Here is a 26,158-nt window from a genome sequence, read left to right as displayed (position 1 = left end):
CAGGCCAAAGGAGCAGTAGGAGGTAGTCAGATGGAGAGTGGGTCAAGTTTCTGGTAGTACCCTATTGCCAAACCAAACTTCAAATATTATTCCCTCCCATCACCTGTTCTAGGGAAGGCAAAACTCCATGAATATAATGGGTCCTCATTTTCCTGCTACAATCTTAGTCTACAAATAATGGTTGCAATACAAGGAAGCACACCATGTTCTTTTGGTAAAGAATTTGGCATAGTGTCAATTCTTGATTCATACTAAAGAGCACTAACACTGTTTCTAGCAAAATATGTCCCAAGAGTTCAGTAGGTTTTTTATGTGAATGGAAGTCATCACTGGGTATTCATAAGACTATCCAAGCTAGAATATTTTAAACGCCAGAAATTATACTTGAGAGAGACATGAAACATCGTTTTAAAATCCATCTATATTAATACAGATTATGTGTTTCTACACCATTAAAGATACATCTAAAATTATGTATTTGTGGACCTCAATAGCTCCCATTCTCCCTCTCATATCTCTGACTTACTATGTTTTCATATAACATAGATAGTTCTTTATGCTACTATTTTTAAGACTTCTTAGAAATAAACTGACAATGTCAATAAACAAGTAAAATATATATATTTATATACTGTATAAGTATGTATATTTATATACTGTATAAGTACTGTATATTTTATATTTTTATATACTGTATAAGTATGTCAGGTGATGATCAGCACTATGGAAGAAAATAAGAGGGAGAGAGTGCCACTGGTGGGGTGAAGGCTGCAATTGTATATAGTGTGGAGTCAAGGAAGGCCTTGCTGAAAAGACAGCATTTGACCAAAGTGCTGAAAAAGGTGAAGGGTGAAAGTCATGTGAACACCTAAGAGAAGAATGTGGAGCCTGGAGGTTCAGCATCTGCAGGGGTCCTGAGTCTGGCGGCATGCTGTTACCTCTCCAACACCATCTCCCCATACTCTGCACCTCCCTCACTTCCTGCCAACTGAACACTGGCCTCCTTGCTGCTGCTCACATGCAAGCTGGTGAATGGAGAGTGAGGAACTGGGGAGGCAGCACAGACCAGGAGAAGCTCCTCTGAAGTGGCCTTCCTCTCAATTTAAAAACAACCCAGCATCAAATGACTTGAGAGCGATGCCGGGCAAACAAACACTCCTCTTGAGCAACAATGTCCAACAGAACTTTCTGCAATGATGAGAATGTTCTCTATCTGTGCTGTCCAGTAAGTGGCTAGTATGGCTGAGGAACTGAAATTTTAATTTTGTCCTATTTTAATTATTTTTAAATTGAAATAGTCAAATGTAGCTAGTGGCTATACTAGCAGCCAGCAAATTTCTAGAATAAAGGTAGGCCTTGGGAATACAGAAATTTATCACTGACAGACACGTTACTTCTAAGAAAAGAGATACATTTCATTTAATTTGCTGAAGTTCAAGTTGGTCTAATGAGAATTCCATGATAAAATATAGCAATTATGATAGCTTTACTTGTCACAAAACATATGTATGAAGCATTATTTGCCATGTAATTCTTTGGCTACTGTGTGGGAAAAATTACTGTTATTAGCTTTTCTTACCTCAGCTTTAGTGTTTCCCTCTACATGATTTATTATTGCTGAAGTAATAATTAAGAATTTTTAAAATCTATTTTTAATCGAACTGGGTTTCCTAACAAGTTTTTTTCCTCTTAATTTGATTTTTCTTCAGGTGACACATACACATGCAAATTTAAGAATATGAAGAAATGTAATGAATATAATGTGGTAAAATAAGCTCTATATTCAATGTATTATTAAAGTTTGACTAAACAGAATCAAAGATTCTGATTAGAACAATGGCTTAAAAGATTTTCTTTTCTACAAAATAGGGAACATGAGATATACTAATTATTTTAAGAGAGATGCAAGGCTAACCTTTAAAAACTATATTCAACTTAGAAACTATGGTTTCTAAAAAAAAGGCATGTACTACGCTTAGTCGCTCAGTTGTGTCTGACTCTTTGCAACCCCGTGGACTGTAGCTCTCCAGGCTCCTCTGTCCATGGAGATTCTCTAGGCAAGAATACTAGAGCCGGTTGCCATGCCCTCTTCCAGGGGATCTTCCCAACTCCAGGATCGAACCCAGGACTCCCACATCGCAGGCAGATTCTTTAATGTCTGAGCCACCAGAGAAGCCCATGAAAAGCATGTATATATGTATACACACATATATGTGTATGTATGCATATATACATACACACATACTAAACACATCACTATTAAAGCTAGTCAAGAAAACTTTTACATTTTCTATGTTAACAGCACTCAGAGACGATGAAAGCCAGTTACTAAAAAATTTATTGCTTAGTTAAAACTCAGTTTACACTTCAAAGGATTTTTAAAATCTCTGAGCTGTTATGAAGCTTTATGGGGTTTATAGTGGAGATGAAAACAGAAATAAAAAGATCTGACAAACAGAAAATGCCAAAGATATTTCCAGCATTATCAACATGGATTCTTTTTTCTCTTTCATTACTTTTTACCTATTCCCAAAAAACTGACTTTAACTCCATCTGCCTGAAAAGACAACTGTTTCTTGGGGTCCCTTTCAAAATGAAAGTGCTTGATGGGCAATTTTATTTGAAAGAATATTATTTTTATAATTGTTAAAAATAAAAAGAATGTAAACTCTATGAAGGCAGGAATTTTGGATCATCTACAGTAGTTCCAGTCTTCAGAATAGTGCCTGAATATAGCACAGATAATAAATATTTATTGAATTAATAATTTTACCAGCACCTTTTATTAAAATAAGATAATCAACTTTTACTTAACATTAGTGTAGATTTTCATTTTAACATTGGTAATCTAGAATAACTCCAGTTAAAAATCCTTGTTTTACCATCTATACATGCAACCAACCCCTTTTCAAAGCTTATTGGTAATACACAGAATTAACCAAAGACTATTCATTATTTTATTCATTCTTTCTGTGGTTATAGAATTCTATGATCCCTTTCAATTCCAAAATTTATTTTATTCTAATAATGACTTAAAATGGAAAAAAAAAATCTGAAACTTATTCAAATGGAATGTCATGGAATGTCAAACTATTATTTAAATTACTACAGAAGTAACTGCTCAACAACTTATAGATCACCCTGGTTATTTCATGGTTTTCTCACCTCTTTTAAAGGGTATTTCTAGTTCTCTGCTTAGTCTTGTTTTACATCACTGTCAAATTCTTCACTTTCAAATCCAAGTATATTGAAATGTCATAAAATAAACTATACTATATTTTTTATATTTTATACCAAAAGATTGAGTTTATGTTAAAAACAAAATCTAATACAAATTGGAAAATACTGAGTTGGAATGTTTGCTAAAATGCTGTTTACTGCAGAGGCCCAATGTTTTATCAACTAACACTGAAGTTTAAATTAGGGCTAAACTCAGGAAATTGACCTTCATAATATTTTAACATGATGTTTGTCTTTTTAAGGTGGCTTTCTTCTCAGAAAAGAGGACTTAAATATCCTTGACTTACTGTCAAATTACGGTCCCAGATCTGTATGCTTCCATTCTGACAAGCAGCTGCTATGAGGCTTCCGTCTCTACTATATGTGCACGTGGTAGGAATTACTTTTTTACCCTGCATTGTCCGCGGTTTAAACACGCTTTTTTGCTTCTTTGGATTTTCAACTTCCCAGGTCCTCACAGTCCTTAAAAAAAGAAAAAAAGGGAGATTTTCATTTATAAAAAAGAAAGGATTTTAAAATACAAAAGAGTTCACAAAGACTGTTTGACCTTTTAAGCATATAAATCTAATTAATGTTTTTTACATTTTTTAAATAAAATGTGTGGTATGTAAATGAGTTTTCCCACTGCAATAAAGTCAACCATCCAAATTGTGCTGTCATGAAATCAAAGCGCAAGTGCAAATTCGACTTCAAATGTCAAAGTTCTTAGTTCTGACCCTCTAAAGCAGTAGTTTCCAAACAACTGACTATACACTCTGATCAGCACAACTGTTGAACATTATATACCCACTACATATGCAGGTTAATTTCTAAATTACATGTGGTAATATATTGTTATTTAACACACACCAGAAAATATACTGAAAAAAACTGGTCAGTAAAAAAGAATGATGTGGGACTTCCCTGGCCAAAACAGTAAAAGATAATTTAAAAGAACAGTGGGATAAATATAAATATAAAAACAAATACAACATGGTGGGTTTAAATCCAACCTCATCAATAACTAGAAATTCCATCACATTAATTGGAAATGGCATAAAAACTCTAATTAAAAGGAAAAGACTGTCAGATTGGGTTGGATAAAATCAAAATTCAGCAGAGTCTATATTTTTATATATAGAAACATATAAAAATGTGTGTTTATATATAAAAAACACACAAAAATCTTTAAATATAAAGTCTTATTAACCATGTTGGAGAAGGCAATGGCACCCCACTCCAGTACTCTTGCCTGGAAAATCCCATGGATGGAGGAGCCTGGTAGGCTGCAGTCCATGGGGTCGCTAAGAGTCGGACACAACTGAGCGACTTCACTTTCACTTTTCACTTTCATGCATTGGAGAAGGAAATGGCAACCCACTCCAGTATTCTTGCCTGGAGAATCCCAGGGACGGGGGAGCCTGGTGGGCCGCCGTCTATGGGGTCGCACAGTCGGACTCGACTGAAACAACTTAGCAGCAGCAGCATTAATCATTTAACAGTAAAAGGATGGAAAAAGATGTGCCATAACATAATCAAAACAAGCTAGAATGAGTATATTAATGTCAAAGTGAACTTGAAAACAATGAATAAAACTAGAGACAAAGAGGAAATTTTCATTATGAGAAAAAGTCAAAAGATCAAGAAGATATAAAATATAAAATATTAAGAAAATGTAAGATATGAAATATTAAGAAGATATAAGAATCCTAAATGCATATGTCCCTAATAACAGAGCTTTATTTTTTTTTTTTTTGCTGGGTCAATCATACCTTTTTTTTTTTTTTTTTTAAACTTTACAAAATTGTATTAGTTTTGCCAAATATCAAAATGAATCCGCCACAGGTATACATGTGTTCCCCATCCTGAACCCTCCTCCCTCCTCCCTCCCCATACCATCCCTCTGGGTCGTCCCAGTGCACCAGCCCCAAGCATCCAGTATGGTGCATCGAACCTGGACTGGCAATTCATTTCATACATGATCTTATACATGTTTCAATGCCATTCTCCCAAATCTTCCCACCCTCTCCCTCTCCAACAGAGTCCATAAGACTGTTCTATACATCAGTGTCTCTTTTGCTGTCTCATACACAGGGTTATTGTTACCATCCTTCTAAATTCCATATATATGCGTTAGTATACTGTGTTGGTGTTTTTCTTTCTGGCTTACTTCACTCTGTATAATGTGAAAGCAAACTTAATAGAAATAAAAGAAGTACCAAATCCATACTTAACAGCTGAACACTTCAACACTCCTCTCAGTGACTAATAGAACAAGTAGACCTCCCCCCACCTCAGAAAGAAAAAACCAGTAAGACTACAGAAGACCTGGAGAAGGCAATGGCACCCCACTCCAGTACTGTTGCCCGGAAAATCCCATGGATGGAGGAGCCTGGTAGGCTGCAGTCCATGGGGTCGCTAAGAGTCAGACACGACTGAGCGACTTCACTTTCACTTTCCACTTTCATGCATTGGAGAAGGAAATGGCAACCCACTCCGGTGTTCTTGCCTGGAGAATCCCATGGACGGAGAAGCCTGGTGAGCTGCAGTCCACGGGGTCGCACAGAGTCGGACACGACTGAAGCGACTTAGCAGCAGCAGCACAGAAGACCTCAGAAATTCTACCAGACAAGTTGAGCTAATTAACATTTATATAACACTTCACCCGACAACTGGACGTGTATTCTTTTACACCTTTTACACACTGAACATTCACTAAGATAGACCACATTCTGAGCCGTTAAAACAAATCTAAATACACTAAAATGAAAGAAACCATAAAAGTATACACACTGTCCAAAAAATGAATCTAAATAAATGATCAATACAGAACTGTATCTGAAATTAATAAATACAATTCTAAATAATCCATGAGTCAAAATTTCATAAGGAGTATTAGATAATACTCTGACTTCAAAAAACATGAAAATACAATATATCGAAATTCATGGTATTTGACTAAGACTGAGCACAGAGGAAAAGAAAAAAAGACGTGCCTCAAATCAATGACCTAAAATTCAAACTAGATAAAAGGAGAGAATATTAAAACTAAAACTAGCAGAAGGGAGGAAACGAGAATACAAATGAATAAAACAGAAAACCACAAATCAGGAGAGAAACCAAAAGCTGGTTATTTGAGAAGATTAGTAAAATTAAAGAATTTCTAGGTGGAATGATTAAAAAGCAGAAATTGGAGACAACCTCAAACACCAGTATCTTGAATGAAAGAAAAGATATAACTGTAGAACTTATCAACATTCAAAGAATAATAGGGAAATTTTATGAATGAATTTACATAAATAAATTCAATAATTTAGATCAAATGGACAAATTTCCTTAAAAGACAAACCAGAAAAGTTCACTCAAGAAATAATATCTAGAATATTCCTATATGATTAAAAAAACTAAGTACATAGCTGAAAATCTTTGCACTAAGAATGACTTCACTGTTGAATTCTATCAAACATTTAAGAAAGACATTAACACCTTAAAGAAAAGGCCACCTACTGAATAGGAAGTTTTTGCAAAGATGTATCTGATAAGGGATTAATATTCAAAATACACAAAGAACTCATGCAACTCAATCCTGAAAAAACAAATAACCTGATTAAAAAATGGGAAGAAGATATGAATAGACATTTTCCCAAAGAAATATAGATGTCCAACAGAGAAATGAAGAGATGCTCAACATCAGGGAAATGCAAATCAAAACCACAATAAGATACTACCTCACACCTGTCAGAATGGCTATTATCAAAAAGACAACAAGGGCTTCCCTGGTGGCTCAGTGGTAAAGAAGCTGTCTGCCAATGCAGGAGACGCAGGTTCAATCCCGGATCCAGGAAGATCCCACATGACACAGGACTACTAAGCCTGTGTGCCACAACTACTGAGCCTGTGTGCTACAGTCTGGGAGTAGCAACTACGGAGCCCACAAGCTCTAGGGCCTGTGTTTCACAAAAAAAAAGCCACTGCAACAGGAAGCTGCACATCACAACTAGAGAATAGCCCCCACTCGCTGCAACTAGAGAAAGCCCACACAACAACGAGATGAAGACCCAGCACAGCCAAAGATAAGTGAACATTAAAAGAAATAATAACAAGTGTTGGCAAGGATGTAGAGAAAAAGGAATCCTTTTGCAGTGTTGGTGGGAATGTACACTGGTGCAGCCACTGTGGAAAACAGTATGGAGATTCCTCAAAACATTAAAAACAGAACTACCATAGAATCCATCAATTCCACTCCTGGGTATTTATCTGAAGAAAAAGAAAACGCTAACTTGAAAAGATATACGCACTCTTACGTTCCCATTCGGAGAAGGCAATGGCACCCCACTCCAGTACTCTTGCCTGGAAAATCCCATGGACGGAGAAGCCTGGTAGACTGCAGTCCATGGGGTCGCTAGGAGTCAGACACGACTGTATAACTTTCAAGTAGACAACCTAAGCGACTTCACTTTCACTTTTCACTTTCATGCATTGGAGAAGGAAATGGCAACCCACTCCAGTGTTCTTGCCTGGAGAATCCCAGGGACGGGGGAGCCTGGTCGGCTGCCGTCTCTGGGGTCGCACAGAGTCGGACACGACTGAAGCGACTTAGCAGCAGCAGCAGCATGTTACCATTGGTCACGTATGGTTGTGAGAGCTGAACTGTAAAGCAGTCAGAGCACCAATCAACTGATGCCTTCCAACTGCGGTGTTGAAGACTCCTGAAGGTTCCTTGGACAGCAAAGAGATCAAACCAGTCAATCTCAAGGGAAATCAACCCTGAATATTCCTTGGAAGGACTGATGCTAAAGCTGAACCTACAGTATTTTGTTCATCTGATGCAAACATCCAACTCACTGGGAAGTCCCTGATGCTGGGAAAGATTGAGGGCAGAAAGAGAAGAGGGTGTATGGCATCACCAATACAATGGACATGAACTTGGGCAGACTTCGGGAGATGGTTAGGGACAGGGAGGCCTTGTGTGCTGCAGTCCATGGGTCACAAAGAACTGGACACAACTGGGTGACTGAACAGCAACAATGTTCACTGCAGCATTATCTACAATTGACAAGATATGGAAACAACCCAAGTGCCCATCAACAGATGAATGGATGAAGAAGATATGTGTATACACACATATACATACATACATACAATGGAACATTACACACATACTCACACATATATACACAAACATACATACAGTGGAACATTACACACACACACACACACACATATACATACAACGGGAACATTACTCAGCCATGAAAAAAAAAAAGAAATCTTGCCATTTGCAACAGCGTGAATGGATCTAGAGGACATTATACTAAGTGAAATAAGTTAGAGAAAGACAAACACTGTATGATTTCACTTACATGTGCAACTTAAAAAGCAAAACAAATGAACAAACGCAACAAAACAGAAACAGAGTCATAATACAGAGAAGAAACCGGGTGTTTGCCAGAGGGGAGGAAGTGGGGGTAGGAGACAAAGAGGTGGGGGAGGTTAAGAGATACAAACGTCCTAAGTCAGAAAGAGGAAGAAATATACCGTATGCATCATTTTATGTGGGATCTAAAATATGACACAAATGCACTTACCTACAAAACAGAAACAGACTCACAGGCACAGCCAACAGACTCGTGGTTGACGGATGAGCAGACGCAAACTACTATACAGAGAACAGATAAACAACAAGGTCTGCTGTATAGGACGGGGAACTATATTCAATATCCTATGATAAACTATAACGGAAAAGAATAAGTATGTATATATGTGTAAAACTGAATCATGTTGCTGTACAGCAGAAATTAACACTGTAAATCAACTATACTTCAATAAAATAAATCTAAAAAAATTTTCAAAGATACACACTTCCAGTTGCAAAATAAATGAATCACGAGTATGAAATGTGCAGTCTAGGTAATACAGTCAATAATTAGACAATATCATTGTATGGCGACAGATGTTCACTAGACTTATCCTGATGATCATTTTGAAATATAAAGAAATATTAAATCACTACATTGTGTAGCAGGAACTAATATAATGTTGTAGCAAATTATATTTAAAAAATAAACAAACTAATAGAGCTAGAAGGGTGGGGAGGAGTGGATGGAGAAACTGGATGAAGACAGTCAAAAGGCACAAACTTTCAGCTGTAAGATAAACTAAGCTCTAGGGAGGCAGTGTACAAGATGATGTATACAATTAAAACTGTGGTTGTTAAGAGAGTAAATTCTAAGTGTTCTCGTCACAAGGAAAAAAAGTATTTTCTATTTCTTTAATTTTGCATCTACATGAGATGATGAATATTCACTAAACTTACTGTAGTAATCATTTCATGACACATGTAAGTCAAATCAACATGCTGTATTCCTCAGACTTACACAGTGTTTCATATCAATTGTATCTCAAAACTGAAAAAAAAAAAATCTGATATTGAGCCAAAGAGGGAGAGAGGGAGGGAGGGAGGGAGGGAGAGAAGGAGGGAAGAAGGAAGCCAACTCTATATAAACTCTTCCAGAAAACAGAAAAGGGAACACTTCTCAACTCACTCTATATGGCCCTGATGCCAAAACCAAAGTCATTACAAGAAAACTATAGATCCCCAGTGAACACAGACACAAAAATCCTTAACAGAACAGCAGTGTACAAAACTAATATCATGTCATGATTAAGTGTTATTTAACCCAGGAATGAAAAGGAAGATGGTAAGGACTGAAAATTAAACCATATAATACACATATCAAAAGACTAAGAAAAAGATATCAGATCATCCCAACTGATGTAAAATAAGCTTTTTTTCCTTTTTATTTATTTTCTATTGTTTTTTAAAATTTATTTACTTTAATTGGAGGCTAATTACAACATTATAGTGGTTTTGCCATAAAAATTCAACATCCACTTGTGATAAAACAAAAGAAAAAAGAACCTCTCAGTAATCTAATGGAACTTGCTCAACCTGAGAGAGGACATTTATGAAAAACTTATAGATAATATGCTTCCCTGGTAGTTCAGGTGGTAAATAATCTGCCTGCAATGCAGGAGACCTGGGTTTGATCCCTGGGTTAGGAAGATCCCCTAGAGAAGGGAATAGCTGCCCACTCCAGTATTCTTGCCTGGAGAATTCCATGGACAGAGGAGCCTGGTGGGCTACAGTCCATGGGGTTGCAAAGAGACAGACAGGGCAGCGCAACTAACACTTTTACTTTCACTTTCACAGGTTAATATACTTCATGGGGAAAGGCTGGAGAACAAAGCAGTGATCTCAAACCCTCACCATTTCTTTATCCTAGAGTTGCCTGCCAGTGCAATAACGTAGATAAAAGAAATTAAAGGCTTACAGACTGGAAACAAGAAATAAAACTGTCTTTATTAGGATATCACATGATCATCTATATAGATAATCCAAAGAATCTACAAAAATGCTGCTGCTAAGTCACATCAGTTGTGTCTGACTCTGTGCGACCCCATAGATGGCAGCCCACCAGGCTCCCCCGTCCCTGGGATTCTCCAGGCAAGAACACTGGAATGGGTTGCCATTTCCTTCTCCAATGCAGGAAAGTGAAAAGTGAAAGTGAAGTCGCTCAGTCATGGCTGATTCTTCGCGACCCCATGGACTGTAGCCCACCAGGCTCCTCTGTCCATGGGATTTCTCAGGCAAGAGTACTGGAGTGGGTTGCCATTGCCTTCTCCACAAAATTGCTACTAGAACTAATAAGTGAGTTTAACAGTGTCACAGGATACAAGATAAATAATCATAAATCAATTTTATTTCTATTGACTAGCAACAAACAACTGGATACTGAAATTATGACATAATATTTATAACAGCAAGAATAAATACGGAATCTGTCAAGAATGTGTAGTATCTGTACACTAAAAACCATAAAACATTTCTGAGAGAAACAAGATCAACACAAACGAGAAGATACACTGTATTAACGGAGTCAACACTGTTCAGATTTCATTTGTGCCCAAATTAATTTTTAAATTCAATACAATCTCAATTAAAATTCCAGCAGAGTCTCCTTGGAATTAGAAACTGAGTAAGCTGACTCTAAAACTTACATGGAAATGTAAACAACTTGGAACATCCCCAACAATTTTGAAAAAGATGTAAACTAATTCTACCCAGATTCACACATTGCCTTCTAATTCTAATTCCCACATTATAACACCAATCACATAAGTTGCAATTACACATATTGACATCTATTTTTTATCCAAGAAGAGCTCCTTTAGAGTAAAGGCTCTGTTTTTTCTTTGTTTGTTTTAAATCTTTTTACGTCTTGTCTTTCTTTGTCGCTTACTTGCTAAAGTGAAAGTGAAGTCGCTCAGTCGTATCCAACTCTTTGCGACCTGTGGACTGTAGCCCACAAAGCTCCTCTGTCCATGGGATTCTCCAGGCAAGAATACTGGAGTGGGTTGCCATTTCCTTCTCCAGGGGATCTTCCCGACCCAGGGATCGAACACAGGTCTCCCTCATTGCAGGCAGACGCTTTAACCTCTGCACCACCAGGGAAGCCCAGTCCTGCCCAATTCTTTATGACCCCATGGACTACAGCCCACCAGGTTCCTCTGTCCATGGGATTTCCCAGGAAAGAATACTGGAGTGGGTTGCCATTTCCTTCTCCAAACAAATGTCTAGGTTCTATCAAATATCTTGAACACAACAGGAACATAATCCATAAGGGTTGCCATTTCCTTCTCCAAACAAATGTCTAGGTTCTATCAAATATCTTGAACACAACAGGAACATAATCCATACCAGGTCCTCAATAATTAATGTAAGAAATTCACTCCCTATCTAAGCATTTCAGGCATCAATTTTAATCGAGGTATAACCAATATACAATGAAATGTAACTGACATTTGTATAGGTTTCAAGTAGCCAGCATTTACTGTCAAATATTTATGATTTATTCCAAATAAAGTTTTTTGTTTTTTTTTAATAACCTATGCATGTCTTCTCCCTAAGAGTTTCTTGGGAACTTAATTAACTATTTAGCATTACCAAACCCTAGTTTTCAGAGTTGTTGAACCCAGTGCCTAAAATAAGACTGCATCCACTAAATTTTAGGAACTACCAATCAGCAAAATGTAAGCTCAAATAAGAGTTTGGGAACAGTACACAGGGAACAATAGAAAGGCACTCTGCAACTTCAGGATATAAAGCAACCCAGAGGAAGATCCAGGATACTTAACTCTAGTGTTACAAAACACTGCAACAGCTAGAAGCTGTCAGCAGTGTGACTGATCCTGTTAGATACATAATCCAACATCCATTCTCTTTTCTTCTCCAAGTCTGCAATTTCCAGCCTCTTGTAGATACATGTGATGAAATATGGCAATTATACTTTGACCAACACGGTGTAAATGGAAGGGTTTTAAAGAATTCTGGAAAAGTCTCTAAAGGAAGGTTGCAGACCCTTCTTCACCTCTTCTTGTTTACTCCTTCCTCTGCCAGAGAGGATATGATTCTGGGCTCAAGAGCATCTTAAAGCAACAAACAGAAGGCCCTGGTCCTTGATGACATTAGAGACACCACATCAACACTGGAGTGCCTATGTCTAGACTTCTGATGGGTAGATAGGCAGTAAGATAGGTAAAGTTTACTGGGGCCTAACATAGTTACAATGAAATTCTTCTTTTTAAATGTGCAGTACTGTGACTTTTGACAAATGAATAGTTCTACCACTCCAAAACTTATCTTGTGTTGCCTCTTTATAGAAAATGCTTCACAATCCCAACTTCAACAACTGGCAACTATTAACTGCTTTTATTTCCCGATAGTTAAGCTTTTCCAGTACTACAGTGGTAAAGAACCTGCCTGTCAATGCAGGAGACTTAAGAGACATGGGTTCGATCCTTCGGTCAGGAAGATCCCCTGGAAGAGGGCAAATGGCAACCCACTCCATTATTCTTGCCCAGAGAATCCCATGGACAGAGGAGCCTGGTGGGCTACAGAGCGTGGGGTCTCAAAGAGCTGGACACGACTGAATGCACTTAGCACACATGCATACCGTACGAAGCCTTTTGAGCCTTGCTTCTTTAACTTAGAATCTAAGTTGTTGTATCTAAGTTGTATGTATCAGTTGTTGTTGCTGTTGTTGTTTAGTCACTAAGTTGTATCCAACTCTTTTGTGACCCCGTGGATTGTAGCCGGCCAGACTCCTCTGTCTGAGGGATTCTCTGGGCAAGAACAGTGGAGTGGATTGCCACTTCCTTCTTCAGGGGATCTTCCTGACCCAGGTATCAAACCCGTGTCTCCTGCATTGGTAGGTGGATACTTTACCACTGAGCCACCAGGGAAGCCTGTATATGTCAGTAGTCCATTCCTTTTTGTTGCTGAATAACATTCCACTATATGGATATACCACATTTTGTTTAACCACTTGCCAAATTCAGGATAGTGAGTTGTTTCCAGTTCGAGGTGATTATAAATAAAGCACTACAAATATTGCTTTGTGGATTTCTGGCTTTTTTTGTGTTGGTAAAAATAAGTCATTATTTCTCTTGGCTAAATACTTAAAAATGAAATTGGGAAATGTATGCTTAACTTTATAAGAAACTGCAAAACTGTTTACAAAGTGGTTGTTCCATTCTGCCCTCCTATCAGCATGTATAAGAGTTCCAATCACTTCATATTCTTGACAGCAATTGTAGTATCAGCTTTTTTTTAAGCCATTCTAACAGGTATGCATTGGAACTGTGACTTTAATTTCCATTCCCTAAATGACTATGATATTGAAGCTCTTTCCATGTACTATTTGCCTTCCATGTCTCTTCTTCAGTGAAGTGTCTCTTATTTAGTTGTTTATTTTCTACTACTTTCTTTTTTGAGAGTTCTTTAGATATTCTTGGAAGATCCCCTAGAGAAGGAAACGGCAACCCACTCCAGTATTCATGCCTGGAAAATCTCATGGAACGAGGAGCCTGGTGGGCTACAGTCCACGGGGTCGCAAAGAGTCGGACACGACTGAGCGACTTCTATGTGTGTGTGTGTGTTTAGATATTCCGGATATAAGTTCTTTATCAGACATATGTTTGGCAAATATTTTTCAAGTCTGCAGCTTGCTTTTTCATTTTAAAAGTCTTTCAAATATAGGTGTTTTAAATTCTGATGAACTCCTATTCAGCAATTTTTAAATATTACATCTAAAAAATCTTTGCCTAACCCAAGGTCATAGAAATTCTGTTTTCTCCTAGAAATTTTACAGTTTTAAGTTTTACAATTAGTCTATGATCTATTTGAATTATTTTTACATGTGGGATGAAGTCAAGGCTCTTTTTTTAACACATGGATATCTAATTATTCCAATACCATTTTTATCTGAGCATTATAATACCTTCACCTCCACATGAATGTATTCTGTATTGTTTACCTATCTCTGTTCAGTATGTTTACCACAGTTAATATGTACAAAAAGTTGAGAAATATCTGGTGTGCCTTTTCTTTCTACCCTAAACTCTTCAACACTAGGGATAAATTATGACAGTTTCTCTTTTTTTAATAACTGAACATCTCCAAAAGTCAGATGATCATTTAGAACTGTGATATGAAAGACCCCACACAAATACTATAAAGTATCATTATCTGGCTTGTTTAAAGTTCATCTCTAAAACTGGGATAATAATACCAACAATGAGGGGCTGTGAGGATTAAATGAGATTAGGGATGTAAACGTTATCTGGGACAGTATTTGGAATACAGTAGGCACTCAATAAATACTGGTTTGTTTCTGCTCTTCCTCTTAGACCATAAATAAAGCCTTAAGCTAATAAACCCAACAACTAAGTATGTTCCATTTATTTCAGTGGTTTATTAACAGTTTGAGCTAGTCATTAAAATAACAGAACAAAAAAGCAGCTAACCTAGCATATAGATATATGAAAAATAAATTTACATAGCATCTGATGGTGACTAATTACAGTATGGTTTTATGGCTCTGATTCTCTGAATCTATGCCTGAAAAAATGGATGTTAAAGTGCTAGGCCATTAGGTATCTGTCAAAACATTTTATGCTGAAGAACACATATTTGAAACTTGGAGTGAGATCTGGTCTTGTAAAATTAAAACTGTGTTTCATAAAAATAGATTTAAAAATAGAAGAAGGATCTGCATGGGCCTTTCTGGACACAAAATGAAAACACCCAGAAGACAAGAAAAAGACACAGGTGGGGTCATTACACTGCCCCAGGCACAAATGCTTTCTATCTTAAAATTCTGAATCCTTTCCAAATACAAGTTCTAAACTTTCTGGCATCTGCTGCATAAATGCATCACAGCATTTGGCAGAAATCAAGGGAAGCATTAATTTTGCATGGAAATCACTTAAGATATCTTGGTTTAATTTTTCTCAAAAGACTACACAAGCAACTACTTGAGTGATGTAAGAGTCTGAAACTTGTGGGCTCTCTTGGCAGAACAAATCCAACAAGAAAAACCTTCTTTTTTTTTAAGGTATTATCCCACAGAAATGGGGAAAATGTTTTAACTTCTATATAAACCCATGATAATCTTTATAAACTACACATAAGTCACATTATGCACACAAAGTAATTGCAATAAAAATACAGCTGCATTTAGAAGAAATGTATTTGTGTTAATGTTCTATACTTATAATTATTAAAATTAGGCCTTATGAAATCTAGACTTAGAATAAGGAGTAAATACAGTAATAAATAACCACTTACACCCTTACATTTATGACCAATTGATTTTCAACAAATATGCTAAACAATTTCAGGGGAAAAGAATGGTCTTTTCAAAAATTGATGCTGAAACAGCTAAATACCCACATGCAAAAAAGATAACTGAGGACCTTCACGTCACATCATACAAAAACTAACTTAAAATGGATCATAGACATAAATGTAAAACTATAACAAACACGACATTAGATTAGGGTGTGGTTTCTTAGATACACCAAAAGCATGAATGATAAAAGGAAATAAAAAGATAAATTAACATCATCAAAATTAAAAATTTACAAGCTTCAAAAGATACTATGAACAAAGTGTAAGACAAGACATAAACTTGGAGAAATTATCTGTAGATCATATATCTGATAAGAGACTGGTGTTGAGAATACTTAATGAATTTTTACAATACAATAAAAAAAAATGAATGACCCTCATGTACAATGTTTGGGCAACAATTCAGTGTAACTGATAAAATGTATAGCCTACCAAAAAAAAAAGGAAGATGAGCGATCTTTTTTTTAAATGGGTAAAAGATGTGAATACATATTTCACTAAAGAATATATACAAATGTCCTAATTAACCTTAAAAGCTTCTGCACATCAAAGGAAACTATTAGCAAGGTGAAAAGACAGCCTTCAGAATGGGAGAAAATAATAGCAAATGAAGCAACCGACAAACAACTAATCTCAAAAATATACAAGCAACTCCTACAGCTCAACTCCAGAAAAATAAACGACCCAGTCAAAAAATGGGCCAAAGAACTAAATAGACATTTCTCCAAAAAAGACATACAGATGGCTAACAAACACATGAAAAGATGCTCAACATCACTCATTATCAGAGAAATGCAAATCAAAACCACTATGAGGTACCATTTCACACCAGTCAGAATGGCTGCGATCCAAAAGTCTACAAATAATAAATGCTGGAGAGGGTGTGGAGAAAAGGGAACCCTCTTACACTGTTGGTGGGAATGCAAACTAGTACAGCCACTATGGAGAACAGTGTGGAGATTCCTTAAAAAACTGGAAATAGAACTGCCTTATGATCCAGCAACCCCACTGCTGGGCATACACACTGAGGAAACCAGAAGGGAAAGAGACACGTGTACCCCAATGTTCATCACAGCACTGTTTATAATAGCCAAGACATGGAAGCAACCTAGATGTCCATCAGCAGATGAATGGATAAGAAAGCTGTGGTACATATACACAATGGAGTATTACTCAGCCATTAAAAAGAATACATTTGAATCAGTTCTAATGAGGTGGATGAAACTGGAGCCTATTATACAGAGTGAAGTAAGCCAGAAAGAAAAACACCAACACAGTATACTAACGCATATATATGGAATTTAGAAAGATGGTAACAATAACCCGGTGTACGAGACAGCAAAAGAGACACTGATGTATAGAACAGTCTTATGGACTCTGTGGGAGAGGGAGAGGGTGGGAAGACTTGGGAGAATGGCAATGAAACATGTAAAATATCATGTAGGAAACGAGTTGCCAGTCCAGGTTCGATGCATGATGCTGGATGCTTGGGGCTGGTGCACTGGGACGGCCCAGAGGGATGGTATGGGGAGGGAGGAGGGAGGAGGGTTCGGGATGGGGAACACATGTATACCTGTGGCGGATTCATTTTGATATTTGGCAAAACTAATACAATTATGTAAAGTTTAAAAATAAAATAAAATTGGAAGAATAAAAAAAATAAAAATAAATAAATAAATAAATTTTAATCAGGATTATTGCTCTGAAAAAAAAAAAAAATGTCCAATAAGCACATAAAAAGAAGCCTGACATCATTTATTAGGAAAATGCAAATCAAAATCACAAGATACCACTTTATATTCCATAATTAAAAGACATATAATAATAAGTGTTGCTGATGAAGCAAAGAAACTGGAACCTTCATATATACTGGTAGGAATGTAAAATGGGTGGAGTCAGTTTGAAAAACAGTTTGCCATATTGTAAAATAGTAAACAGATTTACCACCTAACTCGGCAATTCCACTCCTGGGAACTGAAAACATATCCTATCCAAAAACTTTCACATGAATCTTCACAGAAGCATTATTTTTAACAGCCCAAAAATGGAAACAACCCTAATGTCCATCAACTAATGAATGGATAAACAAAATGTAAAACTGTCATACAATGGAAAATTACTTGTTTGGCAATAAAAAAAATAAAAAGGAGTGATACATACTATAGTACATGATTTTCTCGAGGTTTCCATTAACAATAACTGGGCTTCCCAAGTGGCACTAGTGGTATAGAATCTGTCTGCCAATGCAGGAGACGCAAGAGATGCAGGTTTGATCCCTGGATTGGGAAGATCCCCTAGAAGAGGAAGTAACAACCCTCACCAGTTTTCTTGCCTGGAGAATCCCATGGACAGAGGAGCTTGGTGGGCTACAGTCCATGGGGTCGCAGACAGCCAACATGACTGAGCACGAGCAAACACAGAGCTAGAGGTATGAATGGTGAATGACTAAACGTGGATTCTCTTAAGGGAGATGGAAATATTATACATTAGAATGTCATGGTGGTTACCCAACTCTATAAATGCACTAAAAATCACTTAATGGCCCCATCCTCTTTGAGTTTCAGGTGCTTAACGTCTCATTAAATTCCTAGAACCACCATCAACAATCAAACATTTCTGAGAACCACTTTCATAAATCTCAGATGAGGAAGTCAATCAAATGAAATTGGAAGAGAGTCTCAATTTAAAATAAATGCCAAACTGTAAAGCAATTATCCTTCAATAAAAAAATAAATTAATATATATATGTACCAAAATACTTATTAGGCAAAAATTAGGCCATGCTATTAAACATCAAATAAGAACTCAGAAGCTCTTTACAAAGCACTTCTAAAATCTTTCATTAAATCAAACAACAAGAGAGATCAGGGTCTAATATGTAGGTTAAGAAGCAAAGGATCCTGAATTATACAGAGTTCTAGTTCAAGTGCACTGCCAGATCACTGTGGGTGAAGTAGTACTCAAGAGCTTCCCACTGATGTTAAATTAAAACCGTATAAATATCAAATATCAAATGTTCAGCTGCTCAGAAGTTTGTGTACCAATAGAAACTACAGATATACAATATGTCTCCAGAAACTCAAACAGGGGCTCTGTATCAACCAAGAGGGGTGGAATAGAGAGGGAGATGGGAGGGAGGGGATATATGCATTACATATGGCTGATTCATGTTGAGGTTTGACAGAAAACAACAAAATTCTGTAAAGCAATTATCCTTCAGTTAAATAAATAAATAAAAGAAAATACAGATATACAATATATATCAATATTTTATATATAATATATATTGAGAAGTTCACGTCTATTTCTCAATGTGAAGTGAAGAGAAGTAGCTCAGTCATGTCCAACTCTTTGCGACCCCATGGACTGTAGCCTGTCAGGCTCCTCCATCCATGGGATTTTCCAGGCGAGAATACTGGAGTGGCTTGCCATTTCCTTCTCCAGGAGATCTTCCCGACCCAGGGATCGAACCCAGGTCTTCCACATTATAGGCAGACGCTTTACTGTCTGAGCCACCAGGGAAGTCCACCTTTTTCTCAATATGTAATACTAAATATAATAATAGGGAAGGAGAAAAAGGGAAGGGAAAAAGGAAAAGAAAACTATATATTCAGATGTATACCCAAATATGTTAAGGCAGTAGGTTCCTTTTTTTTTCTCAAGTCCTTTTATTTTAACCTATCAAGAAACTCATGAGAAAAGTAGTGTAGTGTTTTAAGAGAACACCCACAGGTAGATGCTGAGAACTGTTCTGTTCAGAGTTATGACAAAAATGTTTCACAGGTTATTTCAAAAGAATATATGGAGATTTTCCTACACCTTCTAATATGCCAAATTAAAATCTTCTAAATAGATACTCATTTCAACTCCTTTTATTCTCTTAATATCTAGCATCATATTGTACATATCATAGGCTTTCAATAAAATTAAAATCCTATGGCAGATATATCTAAGTAATATATATTTATATAATAAAATATGCACATATTTACAATAGATATTGTCATTATATTTCAGTACTACTCTATGTTTGAGTTTTCTTTTTTTTTTAATTTAGAAATAGTACATTCATTGTTAACTTTCATTGTTTAACTTGAATTCCCTTAAATCTCCTTCAACACAACTTGCTTCAATTAACTTTTGTTGAGATGTGAGCACTGCTTCTCATTGACGAAGCAAGAATTGGATGAGGCCTTTGCCTTCATGGAAATCACAGCTGGGCAAGTGGATATAATGTAAAAGCAATAAACCACAGGTCAATAGTTCAACATAGGCTAGATACCTGGGAATACTCAGGTGCCTGTTCTCCAAGCACATATAATCTACTGGAGGAGAAAAACTGGGGAAAGACATCATCACACTATAAGGCAACATCCAGAGAAGGGAAACAGGTAGCTCATTGGAAAAGATCTAGAAAGGATTCCTCAGAGGTGTGCTTTTTGAAGAAGAGTTGAAATACTATAAGTGAAATTCACAGTTGTGGGGAGAGGGGTGAATCCTAGAAATTGATATAGAATATGCAAAGATAAAGTGACTTGCAAAAGCATAGCTTATTCTAGGAACAAGTATTGATAGTCTGCTCTGGCCATATGTAGAAGACGAGATCGTCAATAATCATTGGCAATTACTAGACTATAAAGGGGATCCTATAAGCTGTACTGGGATTATAGGCTTTACACTTATGGAGACCATGGAGCCACTAAATAGAGGAATGACTTAAGTTATATAATCAGTACCCTGTTTTAGAAACCCACTTGGGTGGTAGTGGGAAGGACTGCTTGGAGAGGCCAAGTCTGTAGGTTGCATAGGCCAGGTGAGAGATGATCAAGGCCTGGGCTACGGCAATGAAGCAGGAGGGTGTAAAAGAAAAATAACTTCGAGGAGGGGAAAGGAGGTGGTGCCGTTCATTCAGTGAGACAGAGTTGTGGAGCAGCAGTATAAGACAAAAGGTAGTAACAGTGAAGGAGATGAGTTCAGGTGAGACAACTGTGCGGCAATCAGGTGGGGAACCACACAGGTGAAAGGAATATAATTAAGACTCATTAGAAGGCAGAGACACAGCTGTGGGAACTGTAGAAGGCAGACCCTCCCCCCCCCCCCGCCCCGCACAACAGACACTTAAAAATAGGCAGCAAGATGGGAAAGGAGTATGACAGGAGACAAGAAAAAAGTATGAGAGGCAGGAGAGGACAGTGTCGGTAAAGACAAAGGAGAAAGTTTAAAAGGAAGTATGATCAAGAATGTCAACTCCACAGAGATATTAAGATCTTAAGTAAAATAAGGACTAGAAGGCCTTCACTGGATGTAACAGGAGTCATACATGAGGCCTGCAAGAGAAATTTTAGTAGACTGATGGGGCAGAGGTCAGAATGCTCTGGAATTATGAGCAGGAAGTGATAAGGCAGAGATAATAGGCAGAGAGCACTCCCCCCAAAAATGCTATTTAAATTTGGATAGGAATCTAGGGGTAGGGAAGGATAAATTACAAGCATGGGGTTAACAGATACAACTCCTATACATAAAATAAGTAAGTGATATGGATTTACTGTGTAGCACATGGAACTATATTCAACATCTTGTAATAACCTATAGTGGAAAATAATCTGGAAAAATATATACACATGTAAATATAAATATAACCAAATCACTTTACTGAACACCTGAAACTAATAAAATAAGTACACTATGCTTCAATTAAAATATAATAAAATTTACAAATTAGAAATAAAAAATATAGATAGGAATTGATAAAACTTGACTAGGATGAAAAAGCATCAAAAGCATCAATTGATGCTTCTGAACTGTGGTGTTGGAGAAGACTCTTGAGAGTCTCTTGGACTGCAAGGAGATCCAACCAGTCGATCCTAAAAGAAATCAGTCCTGAATATTCTTTGGGAGGACTGATGCTAAAGCTGAAACTCCAATAATTTGGCCACCTGATGTGAAGAACTGATTCACTGGAAAAGACCCTGATGCTGGGAAAGACTGAAGGCAGGAGGAGAAGGGGATTGACAGAGGATGAGATGGTTGGAGGGCATTACCGACTAGATGGACATGAGTTTGAGCAAGCTCTGGGAGCTGGTGATGGACAGGGAAGCCTGGTGTGCTGTAGTCCATGGGGTCACAAAGAATCAGACATGGCTGAGCAACTGAACTTGCTTCGGATGAAAAGGAACAGAACTGAGGAAGACAGGCAGAGGAGAGGATATAACTGATTTGACTCCTAAATGGGAAGAAGGCGTTGTGGGGCAAATTTCATATGAGGGAATTTATGGCAGAAGGAATACCATGGGAAAGGACCTTGAGAGGAATAGTTAATACAGTCTGATATAGTTACAGTATGTGTGTATTGTGTGTCTTGTCGGGGGGTGGTGCAGGTTGTACACATGTCTAGATGAGGACAGAAACAGGCTAGGACTGGATTGGGAAAGATCCTGCAAACTCTGTTAAACTAGTCATGTATGGATATGAGAGTTGGACCACAAAGAAGGCAGAGTACTAAAATACTAATGCTTTTGAACTGTGGTGCTAGAGATTCTTGACAGTCCTGTGGACTGCAAGGAGATCAAATCAGTCAATCCTAAAGGAAACCAACCCTGAATATTCACTGGAAGGATTGATGCTTAAGTTTCAATAGTTTGTCCACCTGATGCAGAGTTGACTCACTGGGAAAGTCCCTGATGCTGGAAAAGACTGAAAAGGAGAAGGGGGCAGCAGAGGATTAGGCGGTTAGACAGCATCACTGACTCAACGGACACGAATCTGAGCAAACTCTGAGAGACAGCAGAAGACAGAGGAGCCGGGCATGCTGTATGTAGTCCATGGGATCGCAAAGAGTTGGGTATGACCTGGCAACTGAACAACAACAAAGAGCATTCTGTAAACTTTGGGAAATAGAGATTCAGTAGGGTTTGGGGATCATGAAGCGCAGGCCTGACCTCCTCTCCTAGACAAGCAGCATACCCCAAAGTCTGCATGGACTGGTCCTCCGACCACAGGGCTGAACCATGGCTGCAAAGCGTGGAGCCAAGGAATGAAGACAATGTCCCTGACAAAGGTCCTGGACAAAGGAAAATGATGGCTGTTATCAACATAAATGGAGAATTTGAGAAGAAAAGAAAATTAAAATATTAAATAAGGATCCAGTGCTTCTAACAATATATGTTTCTGATCAATTGGAAATGAACACAAGGAGCTCACTGAAGAAAACCAACTCTTGGAGAGGGAACAGACAAATTCTCTCATCCTCCCACCTATGTATTTCTATGTACTTGATCAGGGGAAATTCACAATAAATCCACTTGGAGCATAATACAAGTCACTCAGTGTTAGTCACTAATAATTACTCTCATGCATCAAAATAAGAACTCATATGTGGATTTGGCCTTAAAATGTAGAGAAATATGTAGGTGCCTATAATTATAAATGATTGTTTATGTCAAAAATTACTACCTCCCAATAAAAACAACACACAGCACAGTGGGTGGGGGTGGAGAATGAGGAGATATGGGAGAAGAGTAAAGAGAATATTGCAGCCAGTACAGATAAAGTGGGTATGACAAATCTTACAAAAATCTGCCTCCACCCACCTACTCTGATGCTGCCAGGGCTCAACAGTTTCTAGACCAACTTCTCCCTGAACATGAGCAGGTGCAGGCAGGCTTTCCAACCAGCCACTGCAGTAAGGAACTATTATTCTTCATGATTATAGCCATTATACTTTATTTTTTTAATGCTTCTGAAATATAATACATATATGAAAATTTCACTCAACCAACCACATTTTAAAGCAGCAGCCTCCACATCTGCAAAACAGATTCTAAAGATAACAATTTATGCGCCAAAGAGTGATTCAGTGCAAATTTGAAAATGAGATATTCTTCTTTTGAAACGGAATGGATGGTTTTTCCCGACTGAAACAATGCTTACTCAAGTTGCAAAGTAGTGAAGTCAATGTTACTTTAGAAGTTTACAGTGAAAAGAGTAACCTTTTCAATATTTCTAATAAATTAATCCATAACAGATCTCCACCACTTGGAGAATTACTTCCAGAAATCAGGAATGCCAAAATGTGTTTGATAATGAACTCAGAATACTGAATTAATAACCTGCATAAAACCTAAGAATTGGACTAATAATCATAATAGACATTTATGTGCTCATTACAAAGCAAGCACTGTGCTAAACACTTTATCACTTAATCCTCACAACCCTATGATATGAAGAAGGTGCTATTATTACCTGTTTTACAGAGGACAACTAAGGCACAAAAGGATTACGTAATAATGTCGATATTCAGATAACTGAAAAAACCAACTACTATACGTACTGCTCGTTCATGTCTTATAGTGTTGTCTATATGGATCCACTGAAGACAGGTAAGGTCTCATATTAACTTTGGATTAATATGCCATAAATCTTGATGGTTCAAGTAATCATTTTTCTTGAGAAAGAATACTGAAAATTTTCCATACCTATAAAACCACTGCCAAATAAAGTTGAATATTATTTGTATTTTGCATCTTTTAAGAATAAGCAGTGACTCTGAAAGTCTATAAAGTATATTGTATTACAGAAATGTAGTCCCTATCAACAAAATAAACACCAACTTTTCTCTTTCAATGAAGAAAGAAATCAATGAGAAAACACTTTGAAAAGGATACAAGGATAAGTGATTCCGATTATTATCACTGCCTCTCTCTGTCCCCCACCCCTCACACTTTCCCATCCTCCCAGACTCATAGTACATTTGTTCATAAGCCAGGCATTTCCCTCCTGAATAAGTTCTGTTAGACATGCTTTAAAAATATCTTTAGGGAAATAAATTTTCTGTGTGTAAGGGAGGAGGAACAGCCTGGATAAGAATCAGCAGCCATTGATGCACTCAGTTCAAATGGGGAAAAAAACAAGATGAAGCCAGGAGAAGTTTTAAAACTCAGCACACAGAGCTTAAAGCCCTGCACAGAGGCTATGAACTACTAAAATCAACAGAGCAGAGGAGCCATCCAAGTAGCATTTTACCATCAGAAATCGGTCCTTGGAGAAAAGACACTGGTGGAGCCCTGCTAAAGAAGTACTATACACAAGGACAGCCCATGACAAGAACAGGCTGAAACTCAGCAAACTCTCCAAACACTCTCCAGACCTAAGGACTTTACAGTGAATTAAAGAGATGTTCACAGGAACTCCCTGGCAGTCCAGTGGTTAGGACTTGGCACTTTCACTGACGAGGGCCAGGGTTCAATCCCAGGTAAGAAAATCAGGGATCCTGCAAGATACTGTGGTTCAGCCCCCACCCTCTCAAAAAAATAAAGATGCTCACCATCTGTAGCACTACCACTAAGTATAATTAATAAAAGCTAAACACTTCTCAGGTCTGCATTGTACTACCACTAGGCTAAGGGCTTTTCACTTGTTATTGCATTTTAAATTCAAATACTGAAACAGGTACCTTTACCACTCTTAGTTTAGATATGAGGTATGTGAAGTTGTGTCCTCTGTCCATAATCTTACAGTTAGTGGCAGAGTTAAGATTTTAATCTAGGTCACCTGGCTTGTAAAAGAAACTTGATACCTAAAGGATAACTGTGTGTAGACCTTTGATTGCATAATCACTGTATAAAATTGTGCTAGATACTACTAAAGCCAGTGGAGAATTCTTAGGTTATATTGCTAGGTGCCTGATAAAGGGACTTTGAAAAGTACTATTTATAGTATTATTAGTCTAGTTCCCAGGGACAATCACTACTCATGACTTCCTAAAATATTAAAAGGTTTGATTTTATAGTTTGATGTTCTCCTGTCCCCTCAGTTAATTAGTCTGAATACAATGGTCAGCACACTTAAATTTACTCCAGGAGAAATAAGGACCAGAATACAATAGCTAAAATGACCCATCCTAAAACTAAGTAGCGAGACTATCACAGGTCCTAATAAGACAAGATAACTGCTTTAATAAATTTAAATAATAAAAGTCTGCATACACTTCCCCCACCCCTGGGAGCTCTCTAAAGTCCTGTGAGATCAGGGATTTGGAATCTAGTGAAATATCTCCTTGCTGTGACTTAAGAAGGGAGAAGCCAACTAATATCCAACCGCCAGTTAATAAAAAGGATCTGTCCCCATTTGACACAGCTACTATTTATTAGTTTATTGCCTTAGACTCTCTGCTGCCCAACTCTCCAT

General features: G+C 37.4%; 1 protein-coding gene across 3 annotated transcripts in view; it reads right to left on the bottom strand.

The window, feature by feature from the left end:
* The window catches only part of WDR70 (WD repeat domain 70), a 285,459-nt gene that overhangs the window by 96,714 nt on the left and 162,587 nt on the right, over positions 1–26,158 (bottom strand). For all 3 annotated transcript variants that reach the window (XM_086361477.1, XM_086361480.1, XM_086361478.1), the window contains one exon: positions 3,528–3,702. In XM_086361477.1, coding sequence (XP_086217603.1) covers positions 3,528–3,702 — 175 coding nt within the window. The remainder of the gene's footprint in view (positions 1–3,527; positions 3,703–26,158) is intronic.

Source organism: Bos grunniens, chromosome 20 (assembly GCF_055505025.1).
Source record: "Bos grunniens cultivar Pamir isolate PY7600 chromosome 20, Bosgru_T2T1.0, whole genome shotgun sequence".
Taxonomy (NCBI): Eukaryota; Metazoa; Chordata; class Mammalia; order Artiodactyla; family Bovidae; genus Bos; species Bos grunniens.
This window is presented reverse-complemented; position numbering and strand designations above follow the sequence as displayed.